This window comes from Cynara cardunculus, assembly GCF_001531365.2.
Source record: "Cynara cardunculus var. scolymus isolate 2C chromosome LG 11, CcrdV1, whole genome shotgun sequence".
Taxonomy (NCBI): domain Eukaryota; kingdom Viridiplantae; phylum Streptophyta; class Magnoliopsida; order Asterales; family Asteraceae; genus Cynara; species Cynara cardunculus.
The window spans coordinates 6,558,655-6,579,220 of NC_037538.1; the positions used below are offsets into that span (position 1 = coordinate 6,558,655).

Genomic DNA, 20,566 nt, shown 5'->3' on the forward strand with positions numbered 1-20,566 from the left:
TAGTATATATATATATATATATATATATATATATATATAAGTATAAGGACAATGTTATTGTTTTTTCTTCGGATAATAATATTTTCGGAATCAATGAAAACATAGCATTTATTATAACTGTTATTTTTTCCGTTATCATTATATGCCTACAAAACATATGCTCGATACCACAAACAAACTTTTTTGAGTCAAACACTAAATTTGTTCCAAGTTAACGGCCGAATTTTTATATCCATACGATTAAAATAAAAATCAGTATTCCCGATACTATAAATATGGTCCCAGACCAATACTTGACCTCTCTTCCTCAAAGAGGTCCATCATTAGGAAAACAAAACCAAAATTTGTTTTATCCTCATATCATATTATATGTATACACATATATACATATAAATATTATAACAACCAAAAATCTCGAATTAAACTTAAAATAGCCCTTGCCAAAGCGGCAAATACAAATATTGCAATAAGGTCTATAATTCAGATCAAGAGTCGCAGCAAAAATAATGTATCACTACAGAGATTTATTACTCAGACTAAGATAGAATTCAAGATGCCTGTCTAGCAAGAAGATAAGCCCCCACTTCACGTGTCTATTTCATACCTAGCTCTTGCCCTAACTAAAGCTCTCAACTTGGTATCTCCTTGAAAATGTTTGCAGTTCTTGTAAAAGCGAGGGTTAGACCAACGGTCTAGTGAATTCCCTCTAATATCAAAAGTTCATAATGCGACAATTTTATAAAACATAAATGAGAACAATAAGTACACGCATACTGATATTATAAAAACACCCACACTTGTTGCAAGAGTTGAATACTTTAGGGGCATGCACACCTGTGGCCAATCAATTGGGCTCACACCTGCCTTTAATATGAGCAACATAAAACAAATTCATGTGCTACGTTTGGATACACACCTCATAGGTCACGGGAATACCTATAGAACTCACGATGTCCCTGCACAAGACCTACTCCAACTTCACATCCCCAAATCTCAAATCCTCATTCGATTTCACCAACATTAGCTGAATAAGTACATAAATCAACATAAAACGTCCCACACCTTTTCGAACCCAATCCAACTACTAAATCCATTGTTTACCATTCCAATTGACAAGATCAAACACAACCATGGATTTTCAAGCAATTTATATTCCCAAATAACATGGAAACTGATTATATAATGAAATACACATTCTACAATCAATCCCCACATACATCTACCACAATGACAACATTTTCCCTCATAAATAAGAATTTCCACCAAAAACCTACGACCCTAATTATTAAGTCAAACCTTGCCAAAGGAAAAATAAGCATTGAAGAATGATAACCTTACTTGAGATTGAGTTATAACCTCAATCTCACACACGCACACACAACCTCAAGGGTTTTTCAGTTGATCACAAATGAGTAGAAATGAAAACCCTCATATTTATTCACCAATTTACATTTTTAACCCTTGTAATCAGTGTCACATTTCCATATCACCCTTCACTTCATTTAAATGTTCATAAAATTGAACTTTGGTTATTACAAATATGTATGTGTGTGTATATATATATATATATATATACACACACACACACACACATACACATACATACATACACAAGGTTCGGTTCATGTAAGAATAAGAGTTGGGTGAGAAGGTGAGAACAAAGCATTCATCTGCATTCAACTGCCTTCATTTGTATATTTTTAACAACTTATGCATGTGAAGGTGATTAAATATACGTAAAAGTTTGTAAAAGTGACTTAAAAATGAGGATAAATTTGAAGAAAAATGTATATGAATGTAGTTGAAGATGGTCGAAAGTGATTGAAGATAGATGAATGCAATCGAATGTACCAAAAGTATTTGAAAAATTAAGTTAAATTAAAAAGTCAACTCATTCAAAAACTTAAAAATGTCCTCACATTTTTATCATAACTGTTATTCTCACATGATCTACTGTTTATATAAATATTTGGTTTTCTTTAAATAATTTTAAAATAAAAGAATCTTGTGGTGCATGAAAAGGGCATACTAAGTACAAGTCGCCTTCTTGTCAAGGAGTGGGAAGACAAAAATCATTGAATTGGTGGCTCTAAATTTCTTGGATTTATTTATTTTCAACAAACTATTTGTATTAATTTACTTTAAAATAAAACAATTAAATATTACCTGCCTTTTGTACTATAATAATTTTTTTTAAAAACAATAAAATATGAAATTGTCAAGATAATATTTAAAATGTGAAGATATTTATGATAAGTGAGAATACTAGATTCCTTTGAATACAATATACTCATATTAATATGGTTGTTTTTAAAACTTAAATTTGGTGTCTCGTATTGCTTATTTGAAATAACTTATATTTTTTTATAAAAATATTTATCAACTTATTATAAGTCAGAAGAGTTTAACTTCTTCAAAAACTCCTTACTACCGGTTTGGCATTGGTATAAGTTGTTTATCCAAACATTCAGAAGTGTTTATTACCGGTACCACACCGAAATAAGTCAATAAGTTGTTTTTATAAGCAATTCCAAACACCCCCTAAATCATATTGTATAATCATTAAAACAACTAGTTTTATTCGAAAGAATTTATTCTAGAACTGATTAGCTTTTGAAATCAGTTTAATTTTCGGGTTTGATACTAAGTTATGTCACGATCTTGATTTTGTATAACAATCTCTTTAACAACGCGTTTTTTTCATTGTAGTATGCTATTTAGCGAACATACTTATAAGGAAAGGTTTCGTCGTTCTGCCATAAAATTTTGATTTCGAATAAAAAATACGTCGGTTATCTGAATAAAGAATGGATAGATATAAGTAACAGGACAAGATATCTATATAACATAACATAACATATATGTTTTATTGCTATTGTTTTCAATTGTCATGAATAGTAGTTTTTGAAGGTTTGATTGTGCATATATATATATATATATATATATATATATATATATATATATATATATAAAGGGGGAGTTAGGTTAAAATAAGGATAATGATAGAATAAAAGAACACTAGAATGTTTAATTCACATGTGATTTTACACTAAATTCATGTGTAAAATCACATGTGATTAAATGCGATGTAGGTCGCGGGCTAAGTTGCATATACACCCTTGCGTTGACTATGTTTCATAGTTGCATGCGATTTAAGTGCAAAATCACATGTGATTCGATCGTTCTCGTGTTATTTTATTTTAATTATGTTTTCGTTTGATTCTTACTTCCTCCCCCCCCCCCCTCTTTTTATATATACATAAGAAAGAGAAAGAGAAAGAGAAAGAGAAAGAGAGAGGTGGTTTATTATACAAATTAACACATTGTTAAAGCTATACAAACCAAACTCGATTGTTATTCTAATCAAATGAATACGTAGTTTCATAAATATATAGATTATTTTCTAATAAAAAGCGATGATCATAATTAATAAACTCTAACTATCTTTCATAAATATCTCGATCACAATAAATGAACTTTCATCATTTTTATAAATATCTCAATTGATTGGTTTATATAGTTTGTATTTGAAACCTCATACACACATATATATGAATCAATCATTTACAACCCTATTAAATTGTACAAATTTACTAAACCCATATGTGAAAATGCAATATTTATACAATATTGTTTCATATGTAAAATATTAAGATTCGTCTAATATGAGGAAAAATAGCACTGAGCGTTTCATATATGAAACAATACTGTATAAAATACTGCAATTTCATGTGTTGTTTTTATAAATAAAATAATACATCAATTAGCGGGTAATAGTCTTTTTCTCACTTATCTATCGGTAGAATTCTCGGTTCTTGTCATGTCTCTTACTAGGTAAAATCTTTGGTCTTCATCAAACTCATCTAATAACGTAACTGATGTCGATAAACACTTACCCAATAAACATTTAGTAAACGACCCCTAATATTCATTTAGGTAACAAAATTTTATTTATTAACTGATGTAATAAAGTTAATTCTTTTTGTATTTTTCTTATTAGTTTTGATTGGATAAGTTTGATCTTGTAACGTTTATGACTTGAATATGAAGTTGTCAAATCAATATGTTATTTTAGTGGTAATATGTCGATCCATAAACATATATTTTTTCAATCAAAATAATAACATGATAGCTTAAACAAACTCGATTAGTTATTAGACAAATTTTACTGAGCCGGATCTGATGTATCATAAGAGATTTGCCTTTGCCTTAGGATTCGTCAGTTATATATCTCGATGGGAGTAGGGAAGGACGTCTTTGGCATTCAGGGGTCACGGGAAAGTTTGATTTTTCCAGAATGTATCGTAATTTATAATAATATATAAACCATGAAAAGATCCGCAACTATAAACGACAACCGGGCCGTCCAAAATAAATTATGACGTTTTAAAACAATTATATTTTAAATCATATAAAAATGAACTTGACATAACCTAAAGTTGGTAAACACCACTATTTTATGTCTATTGGTTATGAAGTACATGATGCAATGTAGCATAATTTATGATTTATGATATTATTAATTTACTTTCAAACTTTATAAAATAATGATTTTGCATTCTTAATAACATACAATGTACAATAAATTTTATAATAAAACGGTTGAAATTAAAAACTAAAAACCCGTTTGGTTTGATGGAATACTTTTAAGAGATTTCGATTTAGTGAAAAGATTTTGAATTTTTGATGTGTTTGGTTCGTAGAATTTGAAATTGAATTATATATCATTCTCTGTGTATAGTTTATAAAAACAAACAATAAAAGATCATAAAAGTTATTAAATTATCTTTTATTAATTGATTATTATAAAACAAATGTTTTCAACATATTTTAAGAAAATATTAAAGTGTTTATAAGATCTCGTGAAATACCAACTACCTCCATGTGATTTCTTAATCCAACATTTGTGTTTTGGGATTTCATTGAAATCTCAAGATTTGAATTCTGGACTTAGAGACCGTTTACCAAACACTTACCGGACAAGTCTTTTACGAAATGTCACTTACTTTATCGTATAAACATGACAAGACCAATAATCTTATACGGTAAGAGGCGACATAAGGACATAGAATTTTGCCCGATAAGTGATTGAAAATAGTCTTACTCGATAAACATTTACCGGATAAAATGTACTTACCAACAATCAATTTGGACGACCGAAAATGTTATCAATAAGGTAAATGAAGGAGATGGCTCTTGTCAATACGCATTTGTTAAACATCTACTTTCTTTCTTTTATATCAGATATGATATTAAAAACGGAATCCAATTTCTTATCCCACCAAAATCCATAATATTAGTTCATGGCTTTATACCCACATTTATATTAGTAATCATTGAAGGAAATTATTATATGAGATTTTAAGAAATTTCTTATAAAGATAAAAAAAAATTAAAAAAGAAAAGATGATAGAAACATGATATAAATGAAGGAATGATTTATTGAAAAACACAAGAGTCAAACAAATATTAAAAAATAATTACATTAATTAATTTCGAAGCTAAATTGATTATATCAATGCAAGTTGTCTCTTGATTTGGACTTGAATTCGCCTCCCTATTCGCACCCCAACAAAAAAAATAAGGACTAGTTTGTTTACCAATAATTAAATTTATTAGATTTATTTTTAAATATAATAATAAATGATTTTAATTTATATATATATATTGGTTATTATACAACTCTTGACATTTGTGCAATAATTACAATCCAATCTCAACCGTCCATTTCATTTGATTAATATGTGATTTAATAGAAGTTTTTATTGTTTTCTAATATAAAATATCGATCATAATTAATGAACGATATTCATCTTCCATAAATATTCAAATCATAATAAATAAACTCTCACTATTTCCATAAATATCTCAATACATATGATTGCATTGGTTGTACAAATGCGATGAACAGTTTAATAAACCCTTACCAGGTAAAGTGTAATTACCAATACCATTTATTTTACCAGTTGAACATCATCGATGATGTTACACAATAAGATAAGTGAGGAAAAAAATCTTACCCAGTAACTCATAAGCACTGTCTGATTTTAGATGCTTACTAACAAGTTAGTTTGATGACCGATGATGTTACACGGTAAGATAAGTAAAAGTGATGCCTCATACCAGTAAATGTTTGATAAACAACCCCTTAATTTAAAAAATGTTAAAGTTTGAAATCATTATATAATTTCGCATAGAGTTCATTTATTACATAAATATATTAAATGAATCTCAACATTAAACCAACTTTTCTTGAGAATGAGATATAGGATTCAAGTTTAATCAAAGCTGAAAATGTATATGAGTTATGATGGATATTATGAGATCCCATGCCCAATTGGAAATGGAAAGAATGTTATCTTTACCAGATTCGTTAAATTTTTTTTAAAATAGAGAAACAAAAGTCAAAATCTCTAAAAAAAATTACATTTATTTCTAACAGATTCTTCATTTTAAAGAACCTAACATTGATTATAATATTAAAATATTTTATTTATTTATTAAAATATTATTTCTCTTTTTAAATATTTATTTTTAAAATTCCCTATTGTTCGTCACACTTGATAATCAAGTTTTGGGGTTAACTCCATGTTTGGAGAAAAAAACTATTATCTCTCCTACTTTCTCCATCTTACATATACTTTTTGAAAACTTGTTAGAGCAAAATATTGGCTTAAAATCCCCATTTTCTTCATTTTGAAGAAACTGTTGGAGATGCTCCAAGGGACTCAATACTTTTTTATCAAACTCGTTTTAAAATCGTGAGTCTATGAATGAAGAAATAAGACAATATCTGATACACTTGCAATGTTATAGATATAAAGATTATATTTTATTTAAAAAAATAAAAAAATGCTAAATTTTAAAATTTTAACAAAAATAATAAATGGAGTAATTAAAAAAAAGATAATTGGGAAAAAAAGGGGTGGCTTTAAAAGGTAGTCAGAAACTAACGTTAGTAAGGTATATTTCCAGGCACTCGACTTCGAATTCAATCCATATATAAGTCAACTGCAGTACGTTACACTTTTGGTTTCAGTAAGGAATCTATCAATACTCCATATAAATCCCTCTCTCTCTCTCTCTCTCTCTCTCTCTACTGTTTTCAGGTACACTTTCTCTCTCTACAACTATACATATATGTTGTATATATGTATATTGTTTATGATCGATGTATCTGTGATGATATTGTTCTGATGAGAGCTCAATGACGGTGGTAGATTAGGAGATATTTGATATTATCTGGTAAGAGCTTGAATGGAGTTGTGGTCAAATATATTTGGTTGATTAGTTGACTTTTGATGAGAGTTGATGGGAAAAGTAAGGCAATGTTTCGTAGCGTGGAATTCGAGACTCGAATTTGGATTGGAGTTGTTTAGTTTGAAGATGAATCTGAATTTGCTCCATGTTGAAATTTATGATTATGAGAGTGTATATTTATGTATGTATGTGTGGTTGAAGTATTTGGGTTAGGTTTTGCTAATTGCTTTCAGTCATTTCCAGCATAGCTTTTCATCGGCGGAAATGGAAGATTTGGGAGCTAGATACACAGAAGACACACCCAAACCGCGGTTTTGTTATATGTAGGCAAAAATCCCCCCCTTCAGTGGCCACCGCTGTCCGGCTATTCTCTTCCTCTCTCTATCTCTATGCTATATTCGCCCCTGTAAAGCAATTTGAACAAAAAATTCATCGACAGGCTTTGTTTTTAGATAGCTCTGTTATCTGGAATTCTGGATTTCATTTCCTACAAAACATCTTCTGCGGTTAGAGGAATGATCAATCTATAATGCTGCTACATGTCTAGATGAAAACACTTGTCCTGGAAGATTTGAAATTGCAATCAGCCTTCCTTTTCCTGAAACAGTCATTTACAATTTATTTTATTGATTATTCAAAAGTTTAGCCCAACATATCAATATCAGAGCGAATAGATTTAGATTACGGGGAGAGTTTTATCGTTCATTATTCTTACAACCCCTTCATGCTCTGCCTTGTAGTTCTTTTTTGTGTTACACGTTCAGCAGCTACACCTATCATCATGACCACCATCAACCGAAGGCCTTCTTTTATTGCTGTGTCATGTTCATTTATGATTTCTTCAGATTCTTTCTATGCTCTTTTATATTTTTTCTGTTGTACAATATTGTCATCATATAATTGTGTATCTTTTGTATATAATAAGTTCTTAACATTGTGTTTTGTGCCATCTCTCTATCATGAATAGGTTGCTTTTGTATATAATAAGTTCTTAACATTGTGTCTTGTGCCATCTCTCTATCATGAATAGGTTGCAAGAGTAAACTTCTGGTATTTTGTCAGCATAACTGAGTATGTGCTAAGACCCTTTCTTACAACTCAGAAGGTCTAGGGCACATACCATTATTGAAGGTACTGAATCCTTTTGACATTATGCATGTCTGGCCCTGTGGCCATTGCGGACAACGGCGAACGATCACTATCTATTTCAAGTAGGACAAGATCTCTTGATTCTGTATCATTTCACAACAGTGACAACAACCATGCTTTGACAAACGGAGAGACTGCTCGTTCTTCTACTGAATCTGTTGCCTTCAGATATGGAGAGCTCAAACTCCCAAATGGGGAATTTTACTCTGGTTCTCTGCTTGGAAATGTACCTGAGGGTTCAGGAAAGTACGTTTGGTCAAGTGGTTGCAAGTATGAGGGAGAATGGAGACGGGGAATGTGGCATGGCTCTGGAAAACTTCATTGGCCTTCTGGGGCTAATTATGAAGGAGAGTTTTCAGGTGGGTATATGCAGGGTACAGGAACATACATTCGATCTGATAAACTAGTCTATAAAGGTCGTTGGCGTTTGAGCCGGAAACATGGGTTAGGCTATCAAGCTTTTCCTAATGGAGACATCTTTGAAGGATCTTGGATTCAGGGTTCCCCAGATGGGCCAGGTAAGTATACATGGGCTAATGGAAATGAGTACTTGGGTAATATGAAAGGAGGGAAAATGTCAGGGAAAGGGGTCTTTACTTGGACTAATGGCGACTCTTATGAAGGGAGCTGGTCCAATGGAGTTATGCATGGTTTTGGAGCTTATACATGGAGTGATGGTGGGCGCTATGTCGGAACATGGACATGGGGTTTAAAGGATGGAAAAGGGGCCTTTTATCCAAATGGCTGTAGACTCCCAGCAAGACAAGAACTATACCTTAAGGCTTTGAGAAAAAGAGGGTTGTTGTCAGACCTGCAGAAAGTTAATCAAGTTTCACGTATTCAGCATGCTTCTTCCATTGATATGGGAAACTTCAAGGTTGGTGGTAGCCGATCATCTCATCGTAACTCATCTGACAAGTTTTCAAAAGAAAACTTTTTGAATCTGGAGTCTCGTAACAACAATGTTTCCTTAGAAAGACGATGGAGTCTAGAGGTTGCTATTGAAAAAGTCATGGGACATGATTTGGCATCATATATGTCTGATTCTGGTTTACATAGTGGGGAGGATGATACTAAGACTCCAATTCTCGAAAGAGAATATATGCAGGGGATTTTAATCAGTGAGCTTGTGGTAGATAGTAGTTTTTCACCGGGTTCTAAAAGAGAAATGAGGAGACAGAGGAAACTAGTGAAGGATGTTAAGAGGCCAGGGGAAGCAATTATTAAGGGTCATAGGAGTTATGATTTAATGCTCAGTTTACAGCTTGGCATCAGGTACATATTAATTGAAATGATCATTATCTCCTATTAGTTATAATTACTGTATCATATATTACCAATCAGTCTTTTTCATTACACTGTTGTGTCAACTGCTTCAATAAAACTGCACACTCACACCTACATGCATATGTACAATACTATGCTCATAAAATTTTATCATATTTCACATCTGTTTTTTTAGATCAATACAGCATACCCTTGGAAGTTTAATTGAGATATGATCAGGTATACTGTGGGGAAAATAACACCAGTTCAAAAGCGAGAAGTACGGACGGCAGATTTTGGCCCTCGAGCTAGCTTCTGGATGAACTTTCCTAAAGAAGGGTCTCAACTGACACCTACTCATCAGTCGGAGGATTTTAAGTGGAAGGATTACTGTCCAATGGTTTTCAGGTTGGTTGCCAGCATCTTTTTAATGTGGAGGCCTTTTGTATTCAAGTCTCTATTCATTAGCCCCATTTATGTTAGTTGTTCAAATCTATATCATGTTAATATATGTTTGAAGAACCATTTAGCGGCGTCAGTTTTTTTAATCATTTACAAATTCCAAAATACCAATTTCTTTAACCAAGCTAAAGAATCGATCTTTCTTTTGGTTGGTGAATATCTCTTTGATTGATCAATGATATTCCAAATGCTCATTACTAATGGAATCAAAATGATTCCTGATTGATCTATAGATCCTTTCAATTGGCTAGAATCCCTTGAATGAAACTAGATCTTATGGAATCTTATTGAATATTTGTCGATACATTCGTACATTGCAAAAAAAAAACTGACGCTTGTTTACCAACCATGCGTTGTCTAACCAATCACACATTTAGAAGATTCTTTTCATACTGCAAAAAAACCAGTGTTACTATGCGCATTTTGCTTGTTAGAAGGTTCTCTCTATCTCCATACAGAAAGGCAATTTGCAGGGAAGTTGAGAGTGCATCCAAAGTTTCTGCAAATTTTAGCAGATGGGATTTGTCTAATAATGCTTCTAACTCTAAAGAAAGCAAAACATTTGATATTGGAAAAAGGTAAATCAAAATTTTAAAATCATATAAAGCAAGTGCAAAAAAGAGGAACACGAAGCTATAAGAACATTTATGCCTTCTTTGCTTGACAGTTGAATGACTGTAAATTGATCATTAATCTATTTTAAGGAAGCCCTTGTAACCTCTTGTCACTAGTTGAAATGCACTGTCTCACAAGAGACATATCGAATTAAGCTAAGAAATATTAAAACTAGAACCATCTGGCTGTTAGTTTTTCTCTGCAACCACTTCTTTTACCACACATGTTCTGTGGAGATAAAAAGCCTGTTCAATACTCTGAATGTGGTGGTAAATTTTATCCCTGAACTGTGCCGCTGAAGAAAGTTCTCTATTTTTAAAATCTCTCAATGGTAGGTGCTCAAAAGATTTAAGCTTGAAAAGGTGCTCTTTCTTCTTTCTTCTTTCTTCAAGATTTTCAGTTAGACTAACCTTGACTAGATAGAGTGTCTGAGTTCCCAACCCTAACCCGGCTTTATTCATATAAATTATGGCGCATTTGATGGCATTACAGAAGCTTCATTCGTATCCAGTAACAGGATTAATGTTTTAGCTTCTGAAATGGATTATTCTTTTCTTATTACACTAGGAACTTGAGAGAGATGTTTAAGATTGATGCTGCTGACTACATGATGTCTATTTGTGGCAATGATGCACTAAGAGAACTTTCTTCTCCTGGGAAAAGTGGTAGTGTCTTTTTCCTGTCTCAAGATGATCGGTTCATGATAAAGACATTAAGGAAATCTGAAGTACAGGTATGCCACATGAATTGGATCTTACAGTCTCATATTTTCATGACTGCTTTCTATGTGCTTTCTCAAATATCTGTTGCTTTCCTTCTTTTATATCTAATTTTTTTTACTTCTGATGTTCCTCAAGAACATCGTACACCAAGTAGATTGTTTTCATTTTATGCTCAATTATTTGACTGCCTGGTCATACAAGGTTATAGAATTTTCTGATGACTGAATTCTGCTGTTTCCGTTAGCTATTTCTATGGTTCCACTTACTTGTGTTAGTGTGCAGGTCCTTCTGCGAATGCTTCCGGACTATCACCGTCACGTGCGGACGTATGATAACACACTGATAACTAAATTTTTCGGTCTCCACAGGATAAAACCATCAAGTGGCCAAAAGGTAACATTATGTTGTAAAATCATTGATGAAGAACCTTTGTATATAATGGTACCAAATAATAAGATCTGGTGAGCAAAAGAGTAAATGACACCTTGAAATAAATTTTGTGAATTCAACATATCATCTATTGCTTATTTATTGACTGGGCATGTTATGTTCCACCTCATCCGGTATCATTTTTCTTTCTTGTTTGCATACAGTATCACAAATGAAATGTGTGTGCTTCCCTTTATAATTTTTATCAACATAGAAACTTTCAAGAAAGCATCAGATCGTGTCATTTTTTGTCCCAACTTTCCTAATATATTGTTATGATCATCTCAGTTCCGCTTTGTAGTGATGGGAAATATGTTCTGCACAGAATTAAGGATCCATAGAAGATATGACTTAAAAGGTTCTTCCCTCGGGCGTTCTGCAGACAAGGTTGAAATAGACGAGAACACAATACTCAAAGATCTTGATCTAAACTATTGCTTTTATCTAGAACCTTCTTGGCGTGGTGCTCTGCTGAAGTAAGTACTGCTTCTACTTATTTAAATTCTTCTCTAATAAACTTGTATCACTGTAACATGAGAAGGTTCCATCTGTAGTTGGAAATTCTTCTAGGCATTCATAGTTATCTGCATTTTCATGTATATCTATGCTTCCGTAGACCTTCAAGGGCACTTTTGAAGAATATTCTAACGGGGTTCGACATATTCTCACATCCAAAATGGGATTTTATAAAGAAGTTCAAATTTTTCTTCCTGTCATAAAATCAATCAGCACATTCCTAGAAAAGAACTTTTGACCTTTCTTATGCACCAAGCTTCGGTTTTATGTAAATTGTTTCCACTTAAGACCACATGACTATATTTGTCTCTGTATGCAGACAGATTGAAATCGATAGTAACTTTTTGGAAGCTCAGAATATTATGGATTACAGCCTTTTACTTGGTGTTCATTACCGAGCCCCTCAGCACTTGAAATCTTTGATGTCTTACAACCAAAGCGTAACAACAGATGGATTGGGAATTGTTGCAGAAGAAGGTGTGCTTCATACTGTTTCATATTTCATTCCTTTAGATGGATGCTAAAGTTCCTTGAACATCATTTTACAATTTCCTTCAATTCGACATTTCACATGTCTGAATGTTAAAACAGACACCATGTCCATACCAACAGGAACTGTCAAATTCCTGCTTGTTCTCTGTTAGAGTCCCACATCGGCTAGAGTAGGACCATTTCTCCTTAATATATGTTGGAATCTCTATTCTCTCCTCGAGGGTTCTTTTGTAAAGTAATCTGGGTTTCTGCATATTCTCACATGGTATTAGAGCCAAAGTCTACCACTCTGAGGTAATTTGTACTCATCTAGCACCTCACCTGTCTAGTCCGTCTAGCCTTTGTTGGCGGGGGCGTGTCAGATTCCCACATCGGCTAGACTTAGACCATTTCTCTCCTCAAGGGCTCTTTAGGAGAGTAATCTAAAGGGGTTCCCGTGTTCTCATATGGGTGATAGCAATTTCTAACTTTTCCTGATGGTTTTCAATCACAGAATCCATGGAGGATGAGATATCACCCCAAGGACTTGTTTTGGTCCCGCGTGGATCTGAAGATGGTACCGTGGTTGTGGGCCCACATATACGGGGAAGCAGACTGCGATCATCAGCTACTGGTGATGTGGAAGTGGATCTCCTTCTTCCCGGCACAGCCAGGTATCATAAATTAGCTCAAACTCACTGTTAAAAAAAATGTATTTAGGTGAGCTGGTGACTCCATTTTGTCGAGCTTCATATGCACGGTTATTCCGCTTCACACCATGAGTAACTTAGATGTGTTTTTTTTAATGCAAAAGCATTAATTAAAGAAGATTAACCATTATGGCGTCCATGTTCTATATATGCCTTTCGATTTCTTTGCTAATTGTATTATCGTCGTTTTTAATCAACTATGACAAAAACCAAACCGAGTCAAACATACCCGGTATATCCTACACGGAGTTGGGATCTTGGGAGGGTATTAGGATAAGATGTACACAAACCTAACACAAGGCCCTGGTTTTTTGGGCTTGGGAGTGGGCCTCCCAAGCCCGTTTTCAGTAAGCAAATAAAAAGAGGGTTATTCGGGCCAGGCTTGGGGTTGAAAGAAGGTCCGATTGAGCTTTTTCAGGCTGGGCTTAACCTGGCCTTCAGTTTGTTAGCAGCTTAATGGAACTCGAGGCTTCTTCGGTAAGCAATACATGACTATCTTTTAGTGGCTTAATAATATAGAAAGTGGCTTATTCAGTTAGCTTCTATTTATGCAGAAAGCCAAGTTTTTTCAAAACTTGTCTGCCCAATTGAAAACATGCTCCTTCCATCTATGAAAAGCCCCCTCCCAACAAAAACTTTCCTAATATATGTCAATCCATAACTTCATAAATACAGGACTTGATGAAAAATCAACCAAACAACCCGAAGGGACAGGCTTTTTTGAGTTTGGGTTTTTTTTTTTTGCATCTCTACCTCTTCCCCTAACAGTAGCGCGACTCTTTCTGTGAATAATCCCCGGCTTGTGGCAAGTGTGTGATAATGAGTTGAAAAGCAGGTGAAGAGTGAGAAATAACACGAATTTTATTGGCAGGTTACAGATACAGCTTGGGGTGAACATGCCAGCAAGAGCAGAGCTTCTTCCAGGTGAAGAAGAAAAACAAATGTTTCACGAGGTATACGATGTCGTATTATACCTGGGCATCATCGACATATTGCAAGAGTACAATATACAAAAGAAGATTGAACATAAATATAAATCATTTCAATTCGATTCTCTGTCCATATCGGCCGTGGACCCCACTTTTTACTCGGAACGGTTTCTCGAGTTCATTCAGAAGGTATTCCCTCCAAATGGCACACCAAACTAGTTAACAGTTTGACATTCTTGTTTGCGAGTTTCGCCTTCAATGAGCTTCTCGCTTTCCGAATATCGCACAAAACGATTTCATAATCGAAGATCGTAAAAAGATAAAGGAGGAGAATTTGCATTAGAAGGTAGAGAGAGTGAAAGAAGATGAATTTTGGATCTATAAAGACATGGCTGCCTGTCATGTTGCTGGTTGTGTTGACATTCAGTTCTTAAACCTTTTCTATGCATACAGACTGGTCTTTCTTCTTTCATGCTCATTTTGTTTAAATTTTTTCACTAAAACTTGTAAAGGGCCGTTTACCAAACGCTTACCTACCTACGAGCGTTTATCACCTACCCTACCATGTGAGCATGGAAGTACCTAATTGGGCAAACAGGGGGTGTTGCACTTAAACGGACATAACTTTTGCTACGGGTCTCCGGTTCAGGCCGATGACAAGGGATTTTTCGAGGCCAAAAAACGTCGTTTAAACGTGTTTGAAGTCCACTTTGTGTTTTTTGCTATATTTTTCATTTTCTGTTTGGGATTTTATGTTTGAGGCATCATCTTTTTTAGGGACCTTTCTTTGGGTCTCTAATTTACTTCTTGGTTATGTACGGTGGTTGGTTAGTTTGATCAATAAAAGACATTTTTAGCGAGCTTTAAAAAAGATTATTCATAGACATTCACAAAATCAACATGATTAATCTTCTGTTCGGTAATCATGCGCTGCATCATTCCCATTCCAGCGACAAGTTCTTACGTGTTACTCATCCATCCTGGAAACACCATTTTTGGTTTAATAACCAAATACATGATTTGTATCATCTTAGGTAAACCGGACTAGACATTATTTGTTTTGTTCACACTTAAACTCATGGTTTAGAAAAAAATAAAATCCAATAGAGTATGTATCCAATCCCTTAAATACTATTTGTTATCAGCTTAATAAACTTAATAGGACTCATAACTTATCCAATCAGTTATACGTTTGGTAGTGACTTAATGATTGAGAATGTGGCTTATTCAATAAGCTTTTTGGAGGAGTTTTATGCAAAAAACCAAGTTTTTTCTAAGCATGTCTCACCCAATTAAAAAACACGCTCTTTCCATATATGAGAAAACTCTTCTAAACAAAAACATTCTCAATTTATACAGATAAATTAGTACACATAAATAGCTTTATCCATATATGAAAGTTGGCCAAAGCCACTAAGGCGCCAGAAGGGGCCTAGGCTGGGTTTTTGATCGTCTAATTAATGTACTGGGCCTCCTTAAAAACTACCTACTTGGATTTGACCCACTCAGTTACATCATTTAGACATGGCCAAAAATTGGTCCGAGACCGAAATAGTGTCCTTCTAGACTAGTCCTGGTCCCGTCGAAAACGTTTAGGCACGGTCAAGGTTCGTTGTAGCCAGTTAGGGTATCTGGTCTCGGTCCAGGGCAGGCCCAAATCGGTCCGACCGTAAAAAGATTTTCTTTTTGATATATTTTTTAACAATACACTTTAAAATATGTAATTGGATCACTCAAATTTTAGTTAAATTCAACCGTCATGAACAAATTTTTGTCAATAGCAACTGTTAGTCCAGTTGTTTTATACTAAATTTTAGTTCAATTCAACCGTCATGGACAAATTTTTGATCAAAAGAAAAAAAAAACCCAATGAATCATCATCTATGCCAGAAAAGAACGATGTTGATAGTTATAAGCAAAGTCTTGTAGAAACCATCATCTACGCAAAAAGATTTTAGATTACAATCTTAATATTCATAGATAGGTTTAAAAAACACAAAAACTCGACGACGTCATTATTGATTGTTTAAAGATCTGAAGATCATGCATATAATATCATTATTTTTGCCATTTATATTTGAAAGTAAATTTATGACTCCATTCCTATATATGACTTAATGAAAAAACAACCAAACAACCTATTCGTTCCCCTTCCAACCGATGACTTAATGAAAAAGCAACCAAACAGCCTATTCGTTCCCCTCCAACCGATGTAAGATCTTTAGTCTCTTACATGATTAAATCATACTCATTTTCATTTGAGATTTCTCGAATACATCCTTTTCATTTTAAAAATATAAGGAGGACAAACAAGAATATAAATGGTTGTTTGTTTACCTCTTAATAGTTTCATCAAGAGACAATCTCTAAACTGTTAATAAATGAATCTTATTTGGCAAAAAAAAGTGCTCATCTTAATGGTTCTAAAACTCTCTGAATGATTTTGTATCATGGACCTCTCTTAACCATTAAGAACCCCAATTTCATCTTAAACAATTACCAAACAATAATATTTCATTTTGCACTATATCATGAGAGCCTCTTAACCATTCCGACCACTTAATCATCCTATACGAAACCATTCAGTAACCGCCAAACAACCCCTAAGTATCAGATGGGAAGGAGAGAGAGTGTGAGAAGTTGGTGGGTCGGAGGGAAATTAAGGGTTTTGATTTTGATACAATAATTACAAAACAAAAGCTATTAATGCCTCGATACCTACCATACTATACTTTTTAACTACACTTTCAATACACCGTTTCAATTAATTATTCATATATTTTCTTTAGTTATTAAAAAAACACTACATATGACTATTAATAACTATATAAAGTTATTAATCGGATTGAATCAGTTTAGTTTTATTAATTTTTAAAATGTCATCTAAGAACAGACCAATTCAATTTAGATCCAATCCAATCCAATCCGATTATAACGAAATCAATCGATTTTTCGTCCCTATAATTTGATCTAAATTTATATGAGCCCCACCGACATCATTTCTAGGCCCCTAACTTCTAGAAAAAACAAAATAGAAAAAAAAAACAACCCAGATGGTGACCCACCAGAAATAAAGTCGAAAATGGAGCCCCATTTTTCAGTAAACGGCATTGAAACGGTCATCCCCACATCCCATAATAATACCACATCATAACCCTCCTTTCCGCCTCAAGCTGTGGGGTTCGGTCTTCAATCCCTATTTCTTTTTCTTATAAACAATTTTTTTTATAATTTTTATATATAAAAAAGAAAAACTTTGGGATATTGAGCTGACACCATGAAAATTGAGTATTTTCAAATAGTGAATTGTGGTTGAATTTTAGTTGTCTCACATCGGTGAATAGTTTAAAGATTTGAACAAAGTGAATTGTATAAAAAAGGTGGATTGAATGTCTTTGTGTTAAATCATATGGTTTGTTTCATAGGGTTGTCTTATTTTGGATGACCCTATTTGACATCTATAATCATGGTTGGAATCAAAACCAACCAAATGGTAAAAACTATAGTGCAAATATAAAAGTGAAATCAAAGATGATGACTTGGCAGCATGAGGTTTGAGTGTTACTCAAATAAAAAATGAGGTTGACTTCCATCATCTCACATTGGTAGAAAATGATGGTTTGGAAGAAGATGATGCATGTAATGTGATGGAGCTTTGAAATCTATAACCATGGTTGAAATCAAAATCAAACAATTGGTAAAAAAAATTGTGCAAAACAAATGAAAATGATACATTTTTTTTCTTAACAAGAATTATGATTACTGCAGTACTTATAATAACAAATTTAATTTAAGTATATATTATATCACTTATATGTATGAAAGTATTGATTTATTGAGTGCTTTCATCTGATGTTAGTATTCTCCAAATCTTGATTTACGGTGTTGGATGAGACGTTATAAATATAAAAACGATCCCAAGTTTTAAGACACATCACACTTCCACATGGTCGACTCTTTTACATTTTTTCTTAAATTGAGTTTTGATTTACTACATAACACGCGGTGTCGGACACTAGTAACAGTTAAAACAAAAACCAAAAACATACAACTGTCTGTATTCAACTACACTAAACGTCATAAAGTCACAATTAATGAGAACCAAAAATGTCATACCCATTGCAAAAAAATAAAATAAAAAATAAAACATTATATCGATACAACAATTGACTCAACATGAAAGAATTAAAAATTTGTACCATTTTCAAGTCAAAATAGTACACATCAAAATTGATGTTTTTTGTCGTTAGATCATTTTCAAAGCCACATACCAACATGACGTTGGTCATTTTAGCCACGACTTTGTTACAAAAAACATCAATTTTGATGTGTACTGTTTTTTGACTTGAAAATGGTACAAAATTTTTAATTCTTTCATGTTGATTTTTTTTGTTATCCAACCGTTAGTTCTGTAAATCAATTTCGTTATTACTAAGAGGTTGTTTGACAGTTGCTGAATGGTTTGGTACAAAATGATTAAGTGGTCAAAATGATTAAGAGGTTCTCATGATATAGAGCAAAATGTAATATAATTGTTTGTTAATTGTTTACAATGAAATTAGGGCGCTTAATGGTTAATGAAGACGCATGATACAAAATCATTTAGAGGGTTTTAGAACCATTAAGAGACAGATTTTTTTTTTGCCAAACAAGATTCATCTTTTAACGATTCAGAGACCGTCTCTTAATGGAACTATTAAGAGGTAAACAAACAATCTCTCAAAAATATTTGATTACTATATAATTTCTTTTATTAAATTACAAATAAAATGAAAAACTAACTTATTATTATCATACTTGATAAAAAACAACTGATTTTTTCCTTATATTTTATTATAATTGATTATATATTATACATTATATTATTGTTATTGGACGTGTAGCTAAGTTAGCAAATATAAAGATCAATTTAGATCAAATAAGAGAAAAGTCTAAAAAAAATCAGTGAACTTTATTGTTTGGAATGATTAAGTCATTGAATCCTCCCATTAAATAAAGTGGATTCGGTTTTTTTAGACTTTTATTAAGGGGGTTGTTATTTGCACCCTCACCTATTAAAAAAGTCAAAGAATACCTATTAATAACATTAAATGCTCTGAAATTTTGAGTTTTTCTCTCTCTTATGTCTCTCCTCTCTTTCTCTCTCTTATTTTTTTGTTTTTTTAATTAATAGATAATAATAATTATTAGTCTATATTAATTATAATTGTTATTTGTATTATATATTAATCAAATATAAAACCAATAAATTGAAAAGACAATAACTTCGTTATTTATAAAAAATAATATATCATTTATTTTATTATTTTACAAAATTTAACCATATGTATATAGTCATATAGTTTGCTCTTATAAAATTCGAATAAAAACTTTAAAAATTCATATACAAATTCTTAATTTTCATTTTATCTATATTTTAATAGAATATATTATTAATCTTTCTGCAACTTTAACAATTCAGAAAATAATCCATCATTTTTTCCGACTTTAAAACGTAAAAAGTAACTAATCAATTCTTATTTAAGTTTTTGAATATTCAAATACTAATTTCACCAGTTTTCAACAATCTCTTAAAATTCAGATAATAACTCGTCGTTTTTTAATTAAAAATTCAAATATTATATTAGTTTAAATTGTATTATGCTTTTTTATAAAAAAAAAATATTGTTATACTAAATATATATATATATATATATATATATATTTTAGGTAGTCTAACGTTCTACCTACTTCGATCTAGTCCTCCGTCGTGGTATGAGCATGTTGCTTTTACTATTGGGTACGTTAACAGAAATCATTACGTTAAAATATCTTTGGCAGAAGGGCACCCGATGCCTTCTATCGTGCCAAATTGGTTTCGTTACAAATATGATTGTGCGACCGCATGAGCTACTCCATACATGACCCGAATAAATAAGTACGAACAAATGTTATCTAGTAATCGTACTACGAAATTTATTTTATTTGATTGAGTTGTAATATTTTCAGACTTTTTGTACTTTATTTGTTGATTTATTAATTAACTTATTTTGATGAT

General features: G+C 32.5%; 1 protein-coding gene across 4 annotated transcripts; it reads left to right on the top strand.

Annotated features, from left to right (window-relative positions):
• The first annotated feature begins 7,070 nt into the window (after nucleotides 1-7,070).
• On the top strand, nucleotides 7,071-15,001 carry LOC112521065 (phosphatidylinositol 4-phosphate 5-kinase 9). Of its 4 annotated transcripts, none has more exons than XM_025129703.1 (10): nucleotides 7,071-7,109; nucleotides 8,291-8,927; nucleotides 9,033-9,684; nucleotides 9,916-10,083; nucleotides 11,320-11,485; nucleotides 11,757-11,867; nucleotides 12,192-12,379; nucleotides 12,739-12,896; nucleotides 13,405-13,564; nucleotides 14,472-15,001. In XM_025129703.1, the coding sequence occupies exons 2-10, from the start codon at nucleotides 8,417-8,419 to the stop codon at nucleotides 14,746-14,748; spliced, it is 2,391 nt and encodes a 796-aa protein (XP_024985471.1). In that variant the 5' UTR covers nucleotides 7,071-7,109; nucleotides 8,291-8,416; the 3' UTR covers nucleotides 14,749-15,001. The 4 variants fall into 4 exon arrangements, with proteins under 4 accessions (XP_024985471.1, XP_024985469.1, XP_024985472.1 ...); XM_025129704.1 differs by having other exon boundaries at nucleotides 7,104-7,583; nucleotides 8,291-8,391; nucleotides 8,512-9,684; XM_025129701.1 differs by having other exon boundaries at nucleotides 8,291-9,684.
• The last annotated feature ends 5,565 nt before the right edge of the window (nucleotides 15,002-20,566 follow it).

Excerpts from the sequence above, each read along its gene's own strand:
- LOC112521065 (XM_025129701.1), top strand. The coding sequence starts at position 8,417 with ATGTCTGGCCCTGTGGCCATTGCGGACAACGGCGAACGATCACTATCT. Across the intron at positions 9,685-9,915 it reads AGTTTACAGCTTGGCATCAG|GTATACTGTGGGGAAAATAA; the intron begins GTACATATTAAT and ends AGATATGATCAG. Across the intron at positions 12,380-12,738 it reads TGGCGTGGTGCTCTGCTGAA|ACAGATTGAAATCGATAGTA; the intron begins GTAAGTACTGCT and ends CTCTGTATGCAG.